This window comes from Bos mutus, chromosome 8 (assembly GCF_027580195.1).
Source record: "Bos mutus isolate GX-2022 chromosome 8, NWIPB_WYAK_1.1, whole genome shotgun sequence".
Classification (NCBI taxonomy): Eukaryota; Metazoa; Chordata; class Mammalia; order Artiodactyla; family Bovidae; genus Bos; species Bos mutus.
In genome coordinates, this window is record NC_091624.1 from 29,723,561 (window position 1) to 29,737,121 (window position 13,561).

At 38.5% G+C, this 13,561-nt stretch overlaps 1 protein-coding gene across 7 annotated transcripts in view; it reads left to right on the forward strand.

Moving 5' to 3' along the window:
• SLC35D2 (solute carrier family 35 member D2) overlaps nucleotides 1-13,561 on the forward strand; it is a 64,938-nt gene that overhangs the window by 34,580 nt on the left and 16,797 nt on the right. For 3 of the 7 annotated variants that reach the window (XM_070375316.1, XM_070375313.1, XM_070375317.1), the window contains exons 8-10: nucleotides 1,532-1,624; nucleotides 7,189-7,256; nucleotides 13,166-13,223. In XM_070375316.1, coding sequence (XP_070231417.1) covers nucleotides 1,532-1,624; nucleotides 7,189-7,256; nucleotides 13,166-13,223 — 219 coding nt within the window. The remainder of the gene's footprint in view (nucleotides 1-1,531; nucleotides 1,625-7,188; nucleotides 7,257-13,165; nucleotides 13,224-13,561) is intronic. The other 4 variants (XM_070375314.1, XM_070375318.1, XM_070375315.1 and 1 more) reach the window with 4 other exon arrangements.

A 13,561-nucleotide genomic window follows, 5' to 3' on the forward strand; every position in this document is an offset into this window, starting at 1 on the left:
TTTGGCTTTTAGGCTTTGTCATCTGACCCCTGAAATAACATGAAAAAGATAAACTTGTAAAGCGGGCATGTAATTTAATTTACATGTTATGATCTACAGATTACTAATTTCTTTTAAATGATACTGTGCATAGGTTCTTGTTATTCCTTGTCATGCAAAATTTGGGGTGAAAATTAGGTAGGAAAGGAAAAATAGGCACTATTTTGGGTGCAAAGAAAGAATGCTACATAGAAAGGGGATCATTTTGAAAGGCAAAGTAAAACTAGATGTTTTTTACCATCACCATCAGTGATCAAGTAAAGTCGGGAGTATTCTGAAAGCAGCTCTAATTTGAGAGTCTGGAGATGTGGGTTACAGATGCAAGTATTGCTGAACAAAGTGAAAGTGAAGGTCACTCAGTAGTGTCTGACTCTTTATGACCCTATGCACTATAGTCCACCGGGCTCTTCTGCTCATGGAATTCTCCAGGCAAGAATACTGGAATGGGCTGCCATTCCCTTCTCCAGGGGATCTTCCTGAGCCAGGAATCGAACCCATGTCTCCTGCATTCTTTGTCATCTGAGCCACCAGGCTGACAGGTTAATGTGACTTCACTTCTCCAAACCTCAGTTTCCTCCTCTGTGGAGTTAGATGACTGGAATGGATAAATGGTAAGGCCCTTTCATGAGGGGCGGGTGGGCAGATGGGCTTTCCTCCCATGTGGCTGCCCCTGGGTTGGAGCTCCAAGCCCTTACCCCCACCCCAGCTGTGCAGGAAGCTCTGGAGGATGGGCCAGGCATACATTCCTTTGTTCCCAGTTCTTAGTGTTGAGTGAGGATGTTTGCTTTGATGGACAGGCTTATTCCTATGAGCTGTTTTTTATCTGCACTGTATTTTTCTGTATTATCATTTATTTTTTAATGGCAGTTTTACATAACTGGGTTTGTTGCCTTTTGAGAATCACAATATGTCACCCTGTATGGAAAGTGGTGGATGTAGTCTCTTTAATGAAAATTAAATTTATGCAAGATTGGAAACAAGATACCTGGTGTTTTTACCCTGCTGTTCCTTAATAGAAGGAGCAGATGTTTTTAAGAAGTTTTGTTTATATTAGCATTTTTAATGCTATTGACTTTGTTCCAGACTTCCTATTTTGAATAGCATGCTTTAAAAAAAAAAAAAGGAACAATTAGCATGGAGAATCCCAGGGATGGGGGAGCCTGGTGGGCTGCTGTCTCTGGGGTCACACAGAGCTGGACACGACTGAAGCGACTTAGCAGCAGCAGCATGTTAAAGATTGGTGGAACCTCGGAGTCCATCCAGCTCCATCCATTTTATATCTCATTTTTTGGGTAAAACAAAATTTTTTTAAAAATCACAGTATACTTGAAGCATTTTATTTTATGTCAGAAATTTGCTGAAAATATTCAAATACAGAACCGGTCAGAATGTGTATTCTAACTCTGCATAAGTACATCAGGCGAATAAATGGCTCCAAGAAATCTGACACTTTATATTTCTAAAACTGAGTGGAGTTTCTTGGCTTTTGCAGGAGTTAGGGAAATATGGAGTGCTTTTCTACAATGCCTGCTTCATGATTATCCCAACTCTTATCATTAGTGTCTCCACTGGAGACCTTCGACAGGTAAGCTGATGACAGTCATTCATTCTACTTAGCAGTCTTCACAATTTTAATATTTAGCCTGCAGTACTCATTAAAATAAAAAGTGTATAAAGGAAAAAAGTGTCTAAAGGTACCTAGGATTTCCAAAAGCAAGATGTTTGATATCCTCAGTAATACCTTTAGCACTTTCCTTTCTTTGCATTTGTCTTTAAACCCCTGGGAAGTAGCAGGAAGTAGTCAAAAAAACTCTGGCCTTGACGCTTTTAGCAAGACAACAATAACGAAAATCTGGAGTTTGAGTCTCCCTTTCCCCTTAGTTGGTGTGAGGACCCTGGGAAAGTTAATTAACATTGAAGGGGATTTTGATAGTTTAAAAAATGGATTTACTTATTTATTACCTTTATTATGGACATTTGGAAACATACGCACAAAGTAAAGAATGATTTGATGAGCTCGCATGTATCTATCACACAACTTCAGCGTATTTTGGCATTTCACCATTCTTATTTCATCTGTCGTCATCTGCTTTCACTCCCCCTTCTTCCCCTGGAGTATTTTAAAGCTAATCCCAGACGTCATGACATCTGCCTCTAAATATTCCAGGATCTGGAATTTTGAGAAGATCTTGTTCTTTTGGTATTTGCCCTGTTGACTTATCTGCTGCATACCTGTCAGAGACAGGTAAATTAGCAGAAGGATATGAGGTTCAGCTGGGGCATGGGAGTATCTCTTAGGAAGGGTGAATGTTCACCCCATAACATCCACAATGGCCACCTTGAAATGTGCTGACTCAGAAAGTTGCCAGACACACCACTTGAAGTTCATGTGAGAAACGAGGTGTGCTGGGCAAAACCCTTGTCCAGCGTGGCCTCTGGCCTCTCCCACAGATGCCCACCTCGCCCCCCGCACCAGTAGCCAGGCATTAACCTCATTAGTCCCGTTGTTGCTAGGCTGGGGTGGTGTTTACAGCCCCCTACACCTGCCACCACAGCAGATGTTTGCCTACCATACGACAGTATTTCTGCATTTAACAGCATGGTTGTGGTGCACACTGGTTGAGCCTCAGTGCCCCTTGTGCCCGCTGGGGGTTTGAATGACTTCAGAAGGCTGCAGACTCCTGGGGACTCCTGGGGTGAATATCAGGGCTTCTTGTTCCTTCTCAGAACTATACTTTCTCCCTTTTCTGATTTCTTTCTCAGAACAGGGGAATAGTGGACTGGCTTAGTAGCAATGTCCCCAGGGGTAAACATCCATTTCCATGTGTTTATATTGAAGACTTCCAAGAAACAGCAGTTTTAATATAGGAGTCTCAGTTTGTGAACCTGGGCCTCATTGTTAATTCAGAATATTGGAAGTTAAAGCAAGCACCCCAAGCGTCTTTATTAATAATGAACAAGGGCAGAATATCTAAAAACACAGTACTTATTTTTTAGTTACCTTCAATTAAACCAATTTAGTGCCAGCAGCCTTACATAAACAAGATGAAATTATGAGCCCTCAATGAAGTAGTCCTATTGGCTTGCCTCATTTCATTATTATAAAAAGGAGTTTTTCTTTTGAGTCTCTGGAATTTATCTCTTCTGAGATTCTGATGTTTTATAGATTTTCAGATATATATTTATTTCTAAAGTATAAATCTAGAAACTCTTAGAACACTTGATTGAAACTAAAAGTTTGTTTCACCATAGAAACAATGTTATGAATGGCATAGTGACCAGAAACTGAATTTTAGGTACCTTTTGAAAATAGACTACATGTATTATGTTAATAATTTATAACAGTATTTCAATAGGAATATGTATTTCTACATTCAAGTTATTGACTTACAAACTTACAGCATGGTGCTTTCAGAAGTTGCCACCTGCTGTAATTATTATTATGCAGAATTATTATACTTTCTCATGTAATAATAAAAATAGTTAATAATTATCGAGGAATCATTCTATCAGACATTGTTTGAAACAGTGTACATGACCTATCTCATTACATTGCCACAATAGCCTGAGGAGAAGGTATTATTAATTATTCCCATTTTATATACAAGGAATCTAGGGCACAATATTCAAATAACTTTCCAAGGAAAGTAGGTGATGGATCCAAGAGGCTGTCTTGCTCTAGAAACACACCCTCTGCTGTAATCTCAGTTTTTAAATTTGTATATTGAAAGTGTTTGTTTCTTTCCTTCATATATGAAAAAGCATGACCTATCACTATAGCTTAGAAAGTATAAGAGACCTTAGATTTTCTTCAGCTTACTCAATTCTAGTGTTCTGGGAGAATATTGTATTCCTATTCTGACTTTCAGCTTACTCAATTCTAGTGTTCTAGGAGAATATTGTATTCCTATTCTGACTTTCAGCTTACTCAATTCTAGTGTTCTGGGAGAATATTGTATTCTTATTCTGACTTTCAGCTTACTCAATTCTAGTGTTCTAGGAGAATATTGTATTTCTATTCTGACTTTCCATGCTGGAGTATCTCAGTATTTACCCTATCTAGCCTCTTCCATTTGATCAGTCTCTTAAGATTTCAAACAGAAGTTCCTATAGTTACCTTAGAGCCCAAGCAATAATAACTATTCTCTGAAATTCCAGATGCTGCTAAGTCACTTTAGTTGTGTCCGACTCTGTGCGACTCCATAGACGGTAGCCCACCAGGCTCCCCTGTCCCTGGGATTCTCCAGGCAAGAACACTGGAGTGGGTTGCCGTTTCCTTCTCCAATACATGAAAGTGAAAAGTGAAAAGTGAAAGTGAAGTCGCTCAGTCGTGTCCAACTGCTAGCGACCCCATGGACTGCAGCCTACCAAGCTCCTCTGTCCATGGGATTTGCCAGGCAAGAGTACTGGAGTGGGGTGCCATTGCCTTCTCCGAGGCCTCTATAAGATGACAAGAATACAAAAATCATTAAGTTAAAAATTTGACTAACTTAAACGTGTTATATGGTAAAAGATGCCAAAAGAGATGAGATACTGTAATCAATAATTTTAAAAAACTCTGTAGGAAAAATAGTAAGATTCTCATTTCTTTCACTTCATTGTTCTGCCCTGTGTTCACTGAATCATCATGAATTTCTTCCAGCTGGTCACTTTTAACCATGGCTGAATCCATTTTAGACTGTGAACAAAATATAAGAAGAGCTTATATAATTAGGTGTGTTAGTCTGCCATATAAAATTGTGTTTTATTACCAAGTTTGGTTTGATTGTATTGAAAGTTGATTGATGAATTTGAGTGAAAGGTTAACTTCTCTTATTAATGGAAGGAGTACTTTGATGAGTCATTTTTTCCCAGTTGACCAAAGGGTCAGAGATTCTGTTGAGACTCACGTGTGTGACTCACTGTACTCCTGGACCTTGGACTTCCACAGTCTACAGATCTGGTAATAGCACCCTGATTCTGTTTGTGATTAACAAAGTCAGTAATGCCAGCTCCTCTTGTTAACAAATTAGGCTCCTGGAAAATAATGTGTAAACTTTCTTTAGTTAATCAAATCACTGCAATAAGTTCAAAGTACAGTTAATGTATTGCAGTTGATGAATAGAAATAAATAATAGGACTTTTTTCTGATTTAAAAAAATAATGAAAAATGAAAAAGATTCACACTCCAACGTACTTTCACAGAAATAGTAAGTTTAAAGCAGGAAGTGCTTTATTGTTACTCACTTAAAATTATTTTCTGTTTTCAAATAAGTATCATTCTATTGATTTTTTAAAATGCCACCAACACAGCTCATCATTATTAAAGGAACAGAATAAAATTAAAATCTATCAAAATTGAAGTTGGCAATGAATCCAAATATTTTTAATGAAAATTACCACATAGCACTCAATGGCTTATGTGGTATCAACAACATACAGTTTTTATTTATTGTTTTTATAAATACTCCCAGTTCTTTGAGTAGATAAATGTTTCCTATCTTTGGTTTGAAGTTTGGGCCATGTGGCTTTCTCTTATTCCCAATTTTATTTAATTTTTCAGACACAGAATGTTTTCCAGAAGTTTCTGTTTTGTTTTGATTTTTGACAATCTTGGCATAAAATGTCCTGGATGTTTTCTGACCCTTTGATTGGCTTGGGGCTTGCCCGCAAGACAGATTTATATTGACTATGTTTTTTGTTTCAAAAGTAAGTGTTAAAAAGAAAAGTTTTATTATGAAAACATGCAAACCTATTCAGAAGGAAAGAGAATAGTATGCAGGTCCCATGTACCCATCAACCAGGTTTGGTGGTTTTCAACATTTAATGTGTATTTTTTTCATAAGAAAGGTGGGCAAAGTATTACTGATGAAACAGGTACAGTAAAGTGTGACAAGGTTGTACTAGTCAGAGAAGAGAGTTCCACTTTAATTGGTTTAAAAATTTGAATTATAAACTTAAGGAGGATTTAGTGTTAAATCTATAAAGTTACTAAAACTTGGCTAACAAAGTGTTGTTAAACAGAAAGTGAGTAGAAGTCATATTTAATCATGTTATTAAGCACATTCTTACACAGAGTCTTGAGTCACTGTGAAATCATTTTTGGATTCAGGCAAGGGAAAAATCATGAATAAAATACTCCTTTTTATTGTTACCTATCTTTTCAAAAGGGTTAATTTTATTTTCTCACCTAGGGACTAAGAGGAGAAGGCAGTGGCACCCCACTCCAGTACTCTTGCCTGGAAAATCCCATGGATGGAGGAGCCTGGTAGGCTGCAGTCCATGGGGTCACTAAGAGTCGGACACGACTGAGTGACTTCACTTTCACTTTTCACTTTCCTGCACTGGAGAAGGAAATGGCAACCCACTCCAGTGTTCTTGCCTGGAGAATCCCAGGGACGGGGGAGCCTGGTGGGCTGCCGTCTATGGGATCGCACAGAGTCAGACATGACTGAGGCGGCTTAGCAGTAGCAGGGACTAAGAGAAGAAGCTGAGCATTAAACTTCTCTACCAGCTCCTTTACCCCAGTTACTTGATTGGTTTGTAAATAGGAAACAATAGTTTATTTGTTCATGATACTTTTATAAGCATCTATAAATTCTTTTTTTTTTGCCTGCTCTTAGTTCCCTGACCAGGAATGGAACTTGGGCCCCAGCAGTGAAAGTGCTGAGTCCTGGCTACTGGACCATCAGGGAATTCTCCTTCCACCCTTTTCCTTTTGTGCAAATTCTTAAAAATAGTTTGTGAACTGAAAAGTTTTCTTAGTCTTGCCAATATCATTAATTTTATAATAAACTTTCTTTTAAGATTATTAAAAAGTGAACACAACCTTGATTTTATGACTAGAAATTAGTAAAAATTTAAAAATAACCACAGCAATAATAGCTGTCATTTTGTTCTTGCCACCTGCCAGGTTCTAAACAGTTTAATTAAATCCTCACATTGACCTTTGAGGCAGTTTTTAAAATAATAATTCCCATTTTGTGAAATGAGCCTCAGGTTCGGAGAAGAAAAGTAATTTGCCCCATTTCTCACAGCTGATATTACCCAGGAGTTTTGAAACTGTATTTTTCTGTTTGTGAAAGTGGAATTTGTACTAGACTGTGCAGATTGATAAAACCAGTATTATTATTCTAACCATTAGTTTTCTTTGCTTTTTTTTAACAATAGGCTACTGAGTTCAATCAATGGAAGAATGTTCTGTTTATCATACAGTTTCTTCTTTCCTGTTTTTTGGGGTAAGAAGCCACAGATAAGAAGCTTTGGTCTGTTGTATCTCTTGATAAGTCAAATCAAAATATACATTCTCTCTGCTTTGTCAAAATCCCTTAGTCTGTGCTTCTCCTGCTTTTTCTGAGAAGTAGCCCTGTAGCAGCCCTGGAGAAGGAAATGGCAACCCACTCCAGTACTTTTGCCTGGAAAATCCCATGGATAGAGGAGCCTGGCAGGCTACAGTCCACGGGGTCACAAAGAGTTGGACATGACTGAGCAATTTCACAAAGCTCTGTAGCAGAGGAGTGGATCGGGACCCATGACCTCCAAAATATGATGTTGCCTATTGATTTCTGCAAGTTAGTTTGAAATAAAGTCAGCTGCCGTATCACATTCAAATGTGTTTTTTGTCTTTGTCCCAATGTCCCAAGTTTCCTAAGATTCTCACCTCACATAAATATGTGGAAATAACCATTTTCTGTAGTGCTGTACCTGTTATATTCAGGGTGTTTTCTGAGGAGATTTGCCCAGGCCATTGTCCAATAATTTTAGGCTTTTGTTCTTAAAATTTTCCTCAGGTGTATCATTCTGTTGAGGGGCCTTGCAGCTTGTATTTTTTTATATGTTCCCCAAACTTGAAAATTTCCTTTCATAAGTAGATAATACATACAACTAGTAAATAATTCAAAAGCTGCAAAAGGATGCACGGGGGAACATAAGCTACCCTCTGTTCTTCCCTGCCTTGTGGCACTCACTGAAGTTTTCCTCTTTAGAAGTTTTGAAGAGACTTCCTCTCCACTGCTTGAAGTCTTTGAAGTATCCTTCCTGGGCTGGGCTCCATGTACATGCAAGCACCCGTGTCTTAGCCCATGAGAAAGGGTCTTTGAATGACTGTCTTGGAATTACTTGTCAAAAGATTTTTCCTGTGAAGAAAGATGAATTCCCCCTTATTATTATTATTATTTTCATTGTTGTGTAGATGGACTGAGACAACTCATGATCTCTTTGGTCAATAGTCTTCAATTCTTAAACTTGATCTTCCTTGCAGTAATGTAGTCTCATATACAGTAAAAGTGTTTATGTATATTCTCCAGCTCAGTAATTCTTTCTTTAGCTGTGTCTGATTTAATATTTAAACTATTTCTTGGAGTTTTAAAAAAATTTATAGTTTATTGAGGTTTAGTTGATGTACAATAATATATAATGGCAACCCATTATATATTAGAATACTCCAGTATTCTAATAAGTATATATAAGAATACTCCAGTATTCTTGCCAAGAGAATCCCATGGACAGAGGAGCCTGGTGGGCTATATAGTCCATGAGGTTGCAAAGAGTCAGACATGACTTAGTGACTAAACAACAGCAATTATATATGTTTCAGGTATACAGCATAGTGATTCACAGTTTTTAAAGGTTATAGTCCTTTATAGTTATTATGAAGTATTGGATATATTCCCTGTGTTATACTATATATCCCTATAGATTATTTTATACATAGCAGCTGGTACGTCTTAATCCCCTATTCCTTTCTCACTCCTCCCCACTGGAGTTTTTTATTTTAACAATTTTATTTGTAAAAGTTCCAGTTTTTTAAAAATGTAATCTGTTCATTCATGACATTCTTTTGTTGGTTATCTTTGTGACTGTATCTTTTATTTCTTTAAATATTACACACATAGCTATTCTGTATCTGATGATCCCAATATCTGCAGTTCTTGAAAATCTAAATATATAGGTTGTCCACTCAATATGTGTTTGTGAGTGTCATTATGGTTTATTTTCTTATGTATTTGGTGACCTGTGATTTGCAAGCATGTGATTCAATCTTAATCGTTAGGATTAATCTTAATTAATCATAATTTTGTGGACCAAAATTAGGAATTTGAGAAACTTTCCTGTATGGACAAATTGTTTTTAGTCTTGTTGGTAGCCAGGTGTACTCCTGACTTGGACCATTCTGGCCTTTTTGAGGGTCTGGGCTCAGTGGGCTAGTGTCTCTTCTCATTTGAGGTTTGGCCCAGGGCTCAGGCCCAGAGACTGTTGTTTTGCAATGGCCTCTGCCCTGACGTACTCTGATCCTGTACCCAGTTTCTCCTGTTTTCAAAGGAGGGATTTTGGGCAACCTCTTGCGCCTCTTTCAAAACCAGTAATCTCTCAAATAATGTGTTCTTTCCAGGCGTTGATTGTTTGACAATGGTGAGTACTAAGTGCTCCCAGTACTTAGGCTGCCATTGTTGAATGCCTAACCATAGTAAGATATTTATATCCCAGTTGTGACTGAGAACAAATAATTTTGAAAAAAAATCTACTAACCTGTGTGAGTTACTCTTTGTCAATTACCTTCCCCCCATTCCAGATAATAAAAAATTCAACTTATATCACAGACTCAGACTAGTACCTTTCCTTGCCTAAGCCTGTGTTCATCTATATGTAAACAGCAGAGTCAAGTTTTAGTTCTATCTTATGTCATTAGAAACTTAATGAGATACAAGTGCTTTTTTTTTTCACTTGCACTTTATATATATATTTTTTCACTTGCTCTTGTAGCCATGACATTCAGAAAATCAAGAAACAAACCCTTTGATGTCAGCTGTCTTCATTGAGTGGTGGGGTAGGCAGTGCCTAGATGTGAGTTGGCAGCTTCTGGGGCTTCTTTGTCAAAATCTTGACCCCATCTGTCTACAACTCTATACATTTTTTTCCAGTTAACAGTGTGCTTCCTAGAAAACAAAGACGCTCTTGATAAATGTTCTTAATTGTTATTTTATGAGTAGTCATTTTGCAAGTAAAATCTAATAAAGGCTTTACCATCTGAGCCACCAGGGAAGCTCAATAAAGGCATAGTAATTAAAAATAAATCAGTAAGTAATAAAAACAATATTTCAGATTCTACAACTTTAAAGATGAAAATTAGGTGAGTTCCAGTTTTTTGGAGAAGAATACTGCAACCCACTGCAGTATTCTTGCCTGGGAAATCCAATGGACAGAAGAGCCTGGCAGGCTACAGTCCATGGGGTTGCAAAAGAGTCAGATAAGATTTGGTGACTAAGCAACAGTTTTTAAAGGGGGTCTTTTGAGGACATTAATTCATGGCATCAATCTAACAGTTCGGTGCCTCTCCCCTGGAATCAGATGGATTTGAATCCTGGCTTTGCCGCTTTTTAGTTCTGAGTCCGTGGACTAGTTATTTACTCTCTTTGAGCCTCAATTTCCTTATCTTTAAAACAAGAACAATGAGGTTACATAGCTGATTTATAAAGTTCTGTGAATTGTGGATTCCTCAAACTCATGTCCATTGAGTTGGTGCTGCCATCCAATCATCTCATCCTCTGTTGGCTCCTTCTCCTCCTGCCTCAGTCTTTCCCAGCACCAAGTTCTTTTCCAGTGAGTCAGCTCTTCACATCAGGTGGCCAAAGTATTGGAGCTTCAGCTTTAGCGTTAGTCCTTCCAGTGAATATTCAAGATTGACTTCCTTTAGGATTGATTGGTTTGATCTCCTTGTTGTCCAGGGAAACTCTCAAGAGTCTTCTCTAGCACTACAGTTTGAAAGCATCAGTTCTTTGATGCTCAGCTTTCTTTATGGTCCAACTTTCACATCTGTATATGACTACTGAAGAAAAACTATGTTTTGACTATATGGACCTTTCTCAGCAAAGTGATGTCTCTGCTTTTTAATATGCTGTCTGGGTTTATCATAGCTTTTCTTCCAAGGAGTAAGTGTCTTTTAATTCTGTGTCTACAGTCATAGTCTGCAGTGACTTTGAATGCCAAGAAAATAAAACCTGTCATGTTTCCATTTTTTCCCCATCTATTTCCCATGAAGTGGTGGGAACAGAGGCCATGATCTTCATTTTTTGAATGTGGAGTTTTAATCCAGCTTTTTCACTCTCCTCTTTCATGTTTATCAAGGGGCTCTTTAGTTCCTTTTTGCTTTCTGCCATTAGAGTGGTATCATCTGCATATCTAAGGTTATTGATATTTCTCCTGGCATCCTGATTCCAGCTTGTGATTCATCCAGCATGATGTACTCTGCATTTTGTTGTTGTCATTCAGTCACTCAGTTGTGTCCAACTCTTTATGACCCATGGACTGCAGCATGCCAGGTTTCCCCTGTCCATCACCAACTTGTGGACCTTGCTCAAACTCATATCTGATGAGTCGGTGATGCCATGGAACCATCTTGGCCTCTGTCATTCCCCTTCTCCTCCTGCCATCAAGATTTCCCAGCATCAGTGTCTTTTCTAATGAGTTAGCTCTTCACGTCAGGTGACCAGAGATTTGGAGCTTCAGCTTCAGTATCAGTCCTTCCAGTGAATATACGATTTCCTTTAGGATTGACTGGTTTGATCTCCTTGCAGTCCAAGGGACTCTCAAGAGTCTTCTCCAACATTACAGTTCAAAAGCATCAAGTCTTTGGTGCTCAGCTTTCTTTATGGTCCAACTCTCATATCCATACATGACTACTTGAAAAACCATAGCTTTGACTATACGGATCTTTGTTGGCAAAGTAATGTCTCTGCCTTTTAATATGCTGTCTAAGTTTGTCATAGCTTTTCTTCCAAGGAGCAAGCATCTTTTAATTTCATGGATGCAGTCACCTGCAGTGATTTTGTAACCCAAGAAAATAAAGTCTGTCACTGTTTCCATTGTTTCCCCATCTATTTGCCATGAAGTGATGGGACCAGATGCCATGATCTTAGTTTTTTGAGTCTTGAGTTTTAAGTCAGCTTTTCCACCCTTCTCTTTCACTTTCATCAGGAGGCTCTTTAGTTCCTCTTCGCTTTCTGCCATAAGGGTGGTGTCATCTGCATATCTGAGGTTATTGATGTTTTTCCCAGCAATTCTGATTCTAGCTTGTGCCTCATCCATCCTGGCATTTCATAGAAGTTAAATACGAGAGTTACAATATACAGCTTTGATGTACTCCTTTCCCAATTTGGAACCAGTCTGTTGTTCCATGTCTGGTTCTAACTGTTGCTTCTTGACCTGCATACAGGTTTCTCAGGAGGCAGGTAAGGTGATCTGGTATTCTCATCTCTTTAAGAATTTTCCATGGTTTGTTGTAATCCACACAATCAAAGGCTTTAACATAGAAAGCGAGGCAGAAGTAGATGTTTTTCTGGAATTCGCTTCCTTTTCCTATGATCCAACAGATGTTGGCAATTTGATCTCTGGTTCCTCTGCCTTTTCTAAATCCAGCTTGAGCATTTGGAAGTTCTTAGTTCACATACTGTTGAAGCCTAGCTTGAAGGATTTTTAGCATTACCTTGCTAGCAGGCGAGAATAGTGCAATTGTGCAGTAGTTTGAACATTCTTTGGCAGTACCTTTCTTTCGGATTGGAGTGAAAACAGATGTTTTCCAGTTGTATGACTACTACCGAGTTTTCCAAATTTGCTGGCATATTGGGTGCAGCATTTTAACAGCATTATCTTTTAGAATTGAAATAACTCAGCTAGAATTCCATCACCTTCATTGGCTTTGTTCGTAGTAATGCTTCCTAAGGCCCACTTGACTTCACACTCCAGGATGTTGGCTCTAGATGAGTGCCAACTGGATAACCACACCATCATGGTTATCCGGGTCATTAGGACCTTTTTGTACAGTTCTTCTGTGTATTCTTGCCACCTCTACTTAATCTCTTCTGCTTCTGTTAGGTCCATACCAGTTCTGTCCTATATTTTCCCCATCTTTGCATCTATCTCCTATTTTCTTGAGAAGATCTCTAGTCTTTTCCATTCTGTTTTTTCCCTCTATTTCTTTGCATTGTTCACTTATGAAGGCTTTCTTATCTCTCCTTGCTATTCTTTGGAATTCTGTATTCAGTTGGGTATATCTCTCCGTTTCTCCTTTCCCTTTCACTTTTCTTCTTTTCCCCAGTATTTGTAAGATCTCTTCAGTCATTTTGCTTTATTGCATTTCTTTTTCTTGCAGATGGTTTTGGTCACCGCCTCCTGTACAATATTGTGAACCTCCATCCATAGTTCTTCAGGTACTCTATCAGATCTAATCAAACCACTAGGCAATTCACGTATGACCTAAATCAAATCACTTATGATTCAGTTCAGTTCAGTCGCTCAGTCGTGTCTGACTCTGGGACCCCATGAACCACAGCACGCCAGGCCTCCCTGTCCATCACCAACTCCCGGAGTCCACCCAAACCCATGTCCACCGAGTCGGTGATGCCATCCAACCATCTTATCCTCTGTTGTACCCTTCTCCTCCTGCCCTCAATCTTTCCCAGCATCAGGGTCTTTTCACATGAGTCAGCTCTTCACATCAGGTGGCCAAAGTATTGGAGTTTCAGCTTCAACATCAGTCCTTCCAATG